Genomic DNA, 10,215 nt, shown 5'->3' on the forward strand with positions numbered 1-10,215 from the left:
TAGGACACCTGTAAAATGTTATTTTTACTCCACACCATTTCAACTGGTAACTGTTAAATAAACACATTACAGCGATACATAAATAACACCAACGCATTTGTCGTTCGTGTGCTTAAAAACTGTTATAATGTAAAGCGACACTGTAAATAAAATATGCCGGACAAATAACCATCATGCAATCGTATATATATATATATATATATATATATATATATATCTTACAAGAGCATCGTTTGATTTTGTATATATATATATTACCACTATCTCTCTCTCTCTCTCTCTCTCTCTCTCTTACAAGAGCATCGTTTGATTTTTTTGCCGCTTCTGTGGTTGTTCTTCTTGTTTTGTTGTTTTCGAAGTGATAAGGATGCTGATTGCGCTATGAAATTAGTAAGTGGTTTAGTTGTGGAAAGGAGTCATTTATCAAGTCATATAGTTCCACATAAGACGTCCAAAAGAAAGACATGGGTGTTAGCGGTTGCGTGTGGATTTTTTACAAATGTATACAACTGAAGAACGCAATACAATGTAACAAAATTTAATATACATAAACAAGTACAATATTTGCTTATTTTATTAATGAAGACAGTGTATGTTACAGTTATTTAAATATTGCAATAATAATAATAATAATAATAATAATAATAATAATAAATAATATAATAAATAAATAAAAGTATTGATTAACAAAATATTTCACATCCATTCTCTAAAACGTACATAAAGGTATAGTCAACCAGCAAATTGTATGTTTTTAATTTGTACAAATTCCAAACAAAATGTTTACGATCCAATTCCACTTAGTACAACTTACTACAAATGCGAATCGGCACACCAAGTTTTTGCGTTTTCTTTATTATACATAAAAAAAAACAAATAGAATTTATTAAAACAGCCTTCGTCTTTGTCCGTTTTGAAACCAATTTCAAGTCCGTGTTCTAGGTGTCGCTGTTGACCACGTCTGAAGCTCCAAATCATGTGTCGGCGCGCACACGTGACAGAGAAGAGCCTGCGTCTCAAGGCCATTTTCAAATTTCATTGGTGAGATTGTCATGTGGTTGCAGAGAGACCCTCCGGGTTACGCGGGATTGTTTTGCTAGATATGTCAGCTTACAAAGGACATCTCCCTCTTCTTTAAAATCTCTCCAAAATGTCCTATCCCAACAGCTCTCCCACTGCTAATACGTTTTTGGTAGATTCTTTAATTGGGGCCTGTAGAACAGACAATTTCTATTCCAGCAGCAACATGTATATGCCATCTAGTGCAGAATTGGGGAGTTATGGAATGCAAACCTGTGGACTCTTGCCGTCTCTTGGCAAACGAGGGGAAGTAAACCACCAAAATATAGGCATGAACGTGCACTCGTACATACCTCAGCTTGAAAACTGGGTAGATCCGAGCAGACCTTGTCGAATAGAGCAAGCGTCTAATCAGATGCCCACTTGCACATTTTCCCAGAATATAAAAGAAGAAAGCAACTGCTGCATGTACTCCGACAAGAGAGCAAAGGTCAGTTCGTCCGAGATGCCTGCGTACTCCAATCTGATCTCCGAGGCGTGTACGGTGGACGGTCCAGAAATTCCAGTCCCCGGTTATTTCAGGCTGAGCCAAACGTACACGACGCCTAAAAGTCAGGACTATAGCCACGAGACTGGCCCTCCGAACTCGTTGATGCAGCTGAACCGGCTGACTCCTAAGCAGCACTCCGCGTCTTTTGCCGAAGCGGAAAAAAAAGTGCCGGAGACTGAGGAAGAGGAGCCGCGCTGTCCGAGTCCGGACAACACAGCGAGCTCTCAGGACGAGAAGAGTAACACTGCGGAGGCGCCTGTCTCCAGCCCGGAATTGCCACACAAGGAAGCGAAAGGTGGGTACAATAAAAAGATTTAATCGCGTCGCGCTGTAATACGAACGCTCCAGCATCATAAAACCCAATATAAAACACAAACAACCCCGAAAGTCGTAATGTTTAATGAGAGGCTTACTCGGGTTGCAGTAAAAGACTTTACAGGAAACGGTGCCGCGCACTAACATTAAATAGCATACCTTTTGTTGCGGTCCCTTTAAAGGTTTTCTTTCTTTCTGTCTTTCTTTCTTTTCTCTGCAATTGTCGCCATATTTTTTTTGCTAATATACACACTAATATATATATATATATATATATATATATATATATATATATATATATATATATATATATATATATGTGTGTGTATGTGTGTGTGTGTGTGTGTGTGTGTGAATTTTAAGATGTACATTTTTCAGGCTTTACAAATAACTGCCAACATGAAACTTAATTTTCATGTTTTCAGGTCGTGATTTAAAGTTTACCTTAATTTAATAAAACAACTTTCTATATTTAAATAAATACCACATAAAAAAGAATGTCTTTTTGATATTTATAGGCTAATCTTCGCAAAAATCCACATACAGAATAGAATATTTTGTACACTTACTCGTTATGCAAACGACTAGCTGATTAGACGAAATAAAGGGTATTTCCTTTGTATTTGTTCTAAATTTCTTTAGATGATAATACCCACAGGTAATGCATAATGCTTATTTACTGATGATATTGGAAAATATTTGGAGGCATTTGCAATGAGAAAGAGGTCGCAAATATTGACTGCTTATTTATTTATTTTCTTTATTTGTTTTCTAGAATGCAAAACGGATACACCGACAAGCAACTGGCTAACTGCAAAAAGTGGTAGGAAAAAGAGATGTCCATATACAAAGCATCAAACCTTGGAATTAGAAAAAGAGTTTTTATTCAACATGTACCTGACTCGAGAGCGCCGTCTAGAGATCAGTAAAAGCGTAAACCTCACCGACAGACAAGTGAAGATTTGGTTCCAAAACCGCAGGATGAAGCTGAAGAAGATGAGCAGAGAAAATCGAATCCGGGAACTCAATTCAAATCTTACCTTTTCGTGAACATGCAAACCGGTGCATGCCCTAAAACAAATGCCCTGTCTGCCTCCCTATATCTATTCATGATGGGTTATGCTACGACATGAAGCTGTTGGACATTGGACGTTTTTACTTTCTTTTCTCGTTCAGATACTGTGATTGTTGCTATACGTAAAAATAGTTTTTTTATTGTAGTAACTTGATGGTATTCAAGTATTATTATAAAAAAGTATGGATTGTGTATAGCTATTATGTTTCACAGGGTATGAAGTGGTCTTAAATTATGATACGTGCCAAACGCAAATTCGTTGTGTTTTTTTTTTTCTTTGGAGATAATATAGTGTGGCACAGGATGGCACTGAAACTCCTTGAAAACATGATTTTGGACCTTAAAGCACAGTTATCCTTTTTAAGCAAAGAGTAGGCTCCCCATCCTCTTCGAAAAAAACTTGTACATTTATGTGAAATCTTATCATTCAAATTGTTCTGTATAGTAAATGTGATATGTAATATTAAAATCTGTACATCTAGTGCATGTTTGTGGCATGTAAAATGTAATAAATTGTTTGTCAATGTAACAGTCTGTGTGCAAAAAGTGTTTCATGAACCGCACTATAGTAAACAAAACACAACAAAACACAACAAAAACACTTAATAACCTAAAACACCCTCTCAAAAATCCATGCATGCGATGAAAATATGCAACGAATATATTGTCTTCTTACTTTTTTGTCTATGTAAATTCATAGGAATATATATTTTCTATTAATGTTATAATTACATTTAAAATATGATACAGATGCCAGTATCAAAAATGACGACTATTATTAAAAATTATATAGGCCTACTTCAAAAATCAGTAGATTTTTTAATGGATTAGAATAGTACGATAAGCTCAACACAAAAAATAAAATGAAATGTCCGCTAAAGTCAAAACAATAGCACAAATTTATATGTGGTTATATAATAGTAGCCGGTATAATAAAGTAATAAACATTTTTTAACTGATTACGTAAGAAGTAGTATTAAATTAAAACAGCGCTGTAAAAAAAAAACATTTACCATCTTAAACTATAACATGTAGTGTACCATCTTAAACTATAACATGTGTAAAAAAAAAAAACTGTCACTCTATCTCTCGTTCCCCCTCTCTCAATCTTCCCCATGTCTTAGCTCCGTCTACTTATTATCTTTAAATAAGACGATTGCAACAGTTATTTAAAGTCACAAATCACATTTATGTTTTGATATTTGTGTTATTATCTGTATTGGCTTAACTTCTTTCTAATGTGGAAATCTCTTCAGAAAATATCAGATATGCCTACTTAATATATTACAAAACAATAAAAACTACAATAATAAAAGTCATTATTGGCAAATAAAGTGTTGACAGATTAATTATCAGTGAACCAACAGGATAAACCTCACCCCCACCTTATCTTGCGAAAATTTTGAATAGTAATCAAAACGCATAACATAAGCGAGTTGATGATATTCCAAAGTTTTATTATTCGACTTCCATTCAATACAGTCAAAGACACATATTTTACTTTGTAATGCGAAGCGTCCGTTTTATTAAAGGCACATTAATGCATATCCAAATGCACCTCATAAAGATTTTTATTGATAGACATAAACACATTATGACTTTCTTCTTAATAAATATAATCGACATATACAGATACTAGGTTCTGTGTGGAACGGTTTTTAGAAATATAAGTTTTTAACTTAAAAGAAACATAGTAAGTAAAATATGAGAATCTGGCAGGAAACGTCCGATGTTGTTTTACAGCATGTTATTGCATTTATTTTACGAGGGCTTAAAACTCAGTACACTATTAAATAACCTGCTTTACAAGACTGGAGTACAGGATATATCTCATGACGAGATCTTGTAAGATTTTACACTCAGCTGGTGTAATTTGGCATGCAGGCATAAACGCTGGGAAGAGATCGTGAATTTAATGTGCTTTTTCATCTGGCTAGGTTAAAAAAATAGTCCGGGGCCTCCTCCATTTTAGCAATGCATCAAAGCAATAAAGATATTGTACAACAAAATGCACAACTTTATCAATTATGAGGGAAATCTACATGTAGGCTATAGGTCTTTTTTATGTTTATTCAAAGGACAAAATTAACCATACCGTTATCAGCGGATTGATTTACTCTCTGTATTGGTAAATATGATCACGTGATTCATGTAACCAATCACTGAAGATGAAGCCAGCAAAAATACTATGATTGTTCGGAGGCAAGGTTTCCGTAACAGTGTAACCTTTTATATGACTACGAGGGGATCCAAAAATGTCGACCGGTTCAACTCTGAGCAACTATTATGTGGACTCTATAATGGGACACGAGACAGAAGATGTGTACGGAGCGCGTTATGTCCAGAGTTCGCACTCGGCGGCTGCTAGGCCGTCAGGTGTAGGGGAAAATGCGGATTTTTCCTCCTGTAGCTTTGCTCCCAAGTCAGCCGTTTTCCCCACGTCCTGGTCCTCGGTTCATCCTCCGTCCACAGGTACGGTGTCCGGAATTTACCATCCGTATGTGCACCAGTCCCACATTGCATGTGCAGATAACAGATACGTGCGTTCATGGGTAGATCCGATCTCGAACCACATCTCCTTTTCCGGCTTCCATTCGAGCAGTCGTCAGTGCGGGGCAAAGGCGGAAACTATACCGCCTAAAAGGACCGAAAGCTCGTCGTTCGGCCCTGACACTCCGGCGGCCCCAGACTACAGCTGTGGCGCCCTGGCAGAATGTGTACAGAAAGCCAGCAAAGATACCGCTGACAACGATAATTCCAACCAAAACGAGTCAAAAGACGAAAAACATCATCAACAACAACTTGACCCAAGTAAGTAAAAGAAATTGCCCCGTGATTTACAACTGTCAGAACTGTACGAGCAGGGTGTGTAAAGCTGGAGGTTTTACTAACCAATAAAAGTGTCTGAACTCTTACCGCAGGTCCAAAGTAATGCTCGCAGCCGTAAACCTAGTATTTAAAACAGAATTTACTAATAATAGTTTCGCCGCCATTAATTATTGCTATAGTAAATTCATTATTAATATCAAGGACATTTTATTTCATAGAGTATCTATTTTTGTTTATGTAGTTTGTCCAGTTTTTATTGCTTTTGTAACCCTGGATTTTTTTGGGGTTATGCGTTCTTTTACAGGCAACCCAGCAGCAAACTGGATTCATGCACGTTCAACGAGGAAGAAACGCTGTCCATATACAAAATACCAAACACTGGAACTGGAAAAGGAATTTCTTTATAACATGTATTTGACGAGAGATCGCCGTTACGAAGTTGCACGGATTCTGAATTTGACCGAGAGGCAGGTGAAGATCTGGTTCCAGAACAGAAGAATGAAAATGAAGAAGATAAACAGAGAAAGGGGTAGTCAGGAGCCTCAGTGAACATTACTGAGTCGCAAAGTGTCCTCTATGTATATGAGTAATATGTTACGTTTAGATCGAGGTTGTTGGAGCCTCATGTTGGAGCCTCATTGGTTTATTTTGTTTATGTTGTTATGCTTTGTGGTCAAATTATTTTATAGACAAAAACACACGCTTACATTCTGATTGTTTTGAATTGAATATATAGAGTCTTAAAATAATTAGGATTTGTTCATTACTGAAGCAAATTACTGAACAATTACAAAGTTGCAAAAAAAATTATTGAACAAATGTTAAAACAGTTGTGCCCGCTGGTAATATGCAAACACTATGTTCAATTAAATTTTAATTGTGTTTATTCGTGTACACTTAACTGAATCTTAATAGTGTACAGCACATTGACTGAGGAATAGTATTCATGGAGCAGGTAAAGCCCACGCTACTCTCCCTATTACAAATATAATTAACATGCAGTATTCGTTATGCAGCAATGTTTGGGTCTAAATCTAAATATGAAGAAAATTTTAGAGACTTTACACTTTCTTTCAGGATTCATTTTGTATAAAAAATGTTAAGCATTAGGTTGAGATTCTGAATGTATTCCTTGTTCTAGTGTCTAAAATGCATAAATATTTGTCAATATAATGACATTTTAAAAGTCTAAATTAAAAAAATATTTAATAAAAATGGTCTACATTTAAGGGCCCATGCATAGGGTATCATATAGAGTCTGATTAACAAATTCTGGGTTCAAGGATCGCTTTTCGTGGCTCCGTGGAGTGGTGTCCGAGATTCTAAAATTTAAGTCCTCGTAATTTTTACCTGTGTTGGCACGTGAAGGCTGTGGTGCACCAATAAAAGATGTTTCATTAAAGGCATAGCATCAGATTTGTTAAAGCGAGTTCCTCGTCAGTGGGAGAAACAACTCCATGTGTTTGTGTACAAAGAACAATTATGTGGAATATGATTTGTAAAAAACTAAATTACAATTTGCAAAACAAGGTAAATTTCCCCTATGTATGGAGACTTTGTATGGACACCCTGTATATTAGCAATGTGGAACAGCGTGAAAACCTAAAGTTTTTTTTTTTTTTTTACATTTTACTTAGGTTGAGAAAATTTGCCACAAGAAATAAACACGGTGCTTGGACAGCACACTTTCCATGTTGCTCTTGTGCTTAAAAGTTCAGTGCTAGAGAATATCGGTAGGCCTAATAAACCTTGTTGTAGATAACCCCAATTTATTTTCAAACCTTACTTTACAATTGCTTTAGAGCAGGAAGAGACTGGGTCCAATAAAGCGATAGAAGACTAGACGTCTGGTCTAAATGACTTTATGGTCGAAGACAGTAATTGCACTTTGCTTTGAAATCGTTCTAGTTGGGTGTTTGCGTCTGTTGCTGACAACGAAAAATGCAGACACTTTTCTACGGGGTGTCTGGTCGATAAATTGTCTGTCGGTGAGACTGAAAGAAATCGACCCAAACACATGGACAGTCATGTTTATTTACTAAATGCATTTCCACTTATGGGCTGCAACACTTAACGTTGACTGTTGCCTAAAAATCAAGTTTTAATTAATCAATTTACGCATTATTCTATTAGTTAAGGCGTCGGTTTTGTGAACGTTTACTCAGTGCTAAAAAGAAATACAAATGCTGTAAAATATTTATTAACAGGACTATTGCATTGTTGGCTTAGTTTATTTAATATTTAACTGATACGCATATTATTAATATTGTATTCAAAAGGCAAAAACGTCAGCAAGAATAGTTAATATTTACAGAGAATCTTTGAGGCTTAATGTTTCTCGATGTCCGGTGTAAAAATCTTAATGACTGCCGCTAGAGGGCAATATAGTTCTTTGAAACATTGCGTGCAAGGATGCTGATTTAAAACGTTATTTTGGTAGAGGCATGCGCAGACAAATACAAAACACGTGCTTATTTTTTATTTAAAAAAAATACGTCAGAAAAAAAAGGCTGCTACGCAAAATAAAACACAAACCGACAATGTATTTACGAGGAAATTTCTCGTCGATTCGAAGTTATGATTCAAAGAAATCATCACACCAGTGTTTCACGACGATTCCAGAACAAACCATAAAAGAACTAATATTTATATGGACATAGACAGTTGTGCTTTTATGTTTTTTCTTCATTGAATTAATAGATTAGTATTAATAGTAATTACTGAAGAGTTAAATTAAATTATATAAAACATAACGACTTTATTGGTTACATATTATAAAAGCTGTTTTGGAATTTAAACATTTCTTTAATAAATAAATAACTCACTTCGTATTTTATCCGATTATTTAAAATCTTAAGGGCTAATATACAGATAGACACGCATGTTGGAGAATGCGTCATGAATTATATCCAACACCCTTTAGATCTCACCCATTAAAAGTACGCAAGACGTATAATTGTTCATACTGTCATAAATGTTCTAATTTACCAGAAAGAGCACAAGCTCATGATAAAACTAATCGGAAAAAAATAGACACTACAGCAGCAAAACCTATGCCGCCATGGCCGTATTTTGAGGTGTTCATGAGCATTATTAGTTGCCTGAATTGCTCTGAATAGCGGCCTAGATCGCGCAAATAAGCCCTTTCTTTTGTCATATTTAACTCCCCTGACAATTTATAAATAACAATGATATTGTGCGATAGAGTAAACTTTGCCAGATGCTTCCCGCATATACTGAACCAGATAAGACATTTTCTCTTTTTGTACAAGGTATAGTTATAGTCGTTTTTGTTGGCCGATAGAATGTGGAGAGCTGCAAGTTATCATTCAAAATCTGGTGAAATTATATTTCATGGCCAACTATCTAAATTTTACTTTTTACTGATTTCACGGAGACTATGAAAGACAGGATATTCTTTTCGACACCGCGAGAGGCCGGGTTGCTACGACAGTCCAACAGTGATAAGGCGGCTAGCGCGCTCACACGTTTTCTTGCTTAAAAACCTCAACTTTGGCTGTCATTAAACCCCTTCCCAAACACTTTAGGCATCCAATTATCCAAATATATAATATATTTCTTCCTGCTTCAAAAAAAATTAAATAATAATAAATAAATGAATATACAGTGGTGTGAAAAACTATTTGCCCCCTTCCTGATTTCTTATTCTTTTGCATGTTTGTCACACTTAAATGTTTCTGCTCATCAAAAACCGTTAACTATTAGTCAAAGATAACATAATTGAACACAAAATGCAGTTTTTAAATGAAGATTATGTTATTAAGGGAGAAAAAAAACTCCAAATCTACATGGCCCTGTGTGAAAAAGTAATTGCCCCCCCTTGTTAAAAAATAACTTAACTGTGGTTTATCACAGTTAAAAGTTCAATTTCTGTAGTCACCCCCAGGCCTGATTACTGCCACACCTGTTTCAATCAAAAAATCACTTAAATAGGAGCTACCTGACACAGAGAAGTAGACCAAAAGCACCTCAAAAGCTAGACATTATGCCAAGATCCAAAGAAATTCAGAAAAAAATTAGAACAAAAGTAATTGAGATCTATCAGGCTGGTAAAGGTTATAAAGCCATTTCCAAAGCCTTGGGACTCCAGCGAACCACAGTGAGAGCCATCATCCACAAATGGCAAAAACATGGAACAGTGGTGAACCTTCCCAGGAGTGGCCAGCCGACCAAAATTACCCCAAGAGCGCAGAGACAACTCATCCGAGAGGCCACAAAAGACCCCAGGACAACAACTAAAGAACTGCAGGCCTCACTTGCCTCAATTAAGGTCAGTGTTCACGACTCCACCAAAAGAAAGAGACTGGGCAAAAACGGCCTGCATGGCAGATTTCCAAGGCGCAAACCACTTAAGCAAAAAGAACATCAAGGCTCGTCTCAATTTTGCTAAAAAACATCTCAATGA

At 36.0% G+C, this 10,215-nt stretch overlaps 2 protein-coding genes across 2 annotated transcripts; both read left to right on the top strand.

Moving 5' to 3' along the window:
* The first annotated feature begins 708 nt into the window (after nt 1-708).
* hoxd10a (homeobox D10a) lies at nt 709-3,448 on the top strand. The gene is made up of 2 exons (XM_053495741.1): nt 709-1,865; nt 2,661-3,448. Exons 1-2 carry the CDS (start codon nt 1,151-1,153, stop codon nt 2,933-2,935), a joined length of 990 nt encoding a protein of 329 aa, XP_053351716.1. The 5' UTR covers nt 709-1,150; the 3' UTR covers nt 2,936-3,448.
* A 1,096-nt stretch (nt 3,449-4,544) lies between these two features.
* Nucleotides 4,545-7,507, top strand: hoxd9a (homeobox D9a). Its single transcript, XM_053496623.1, has 2 exons — nt 4,545-5,771; nt 6,094-7,507. Exons 1-2 carry the CDS (start codon nt 5,216-5,218, stop codon nt 6,336-6,338), a joined length of 801 nt encoding a protein of 266 aa, XP_053352598.1. The 5' UTR covers nt 4,545-5,215; the 3' UTR covers nt 6,339-7,507.
* The last annotated feature ends 2,708 nt before the right edge of the window (nt 7,508-10,215 follow it).

The sequence above is a fragment of the Clarias gariepinus genome, chromosome 5 (genome assembly GCF_024256425.1).
Source record: "Clarias gariepinus isolate MV-2021 ecotype Netherlands chromosome 5, CGAR_prim_01v2, whole genome shotgun sequence".
Lineage (NCBI taxonomy): Eukaryota > Metazoa > Chordata > Actinopteri > Siluriformes > Clariidae > Clarias > Clarias gariepinus.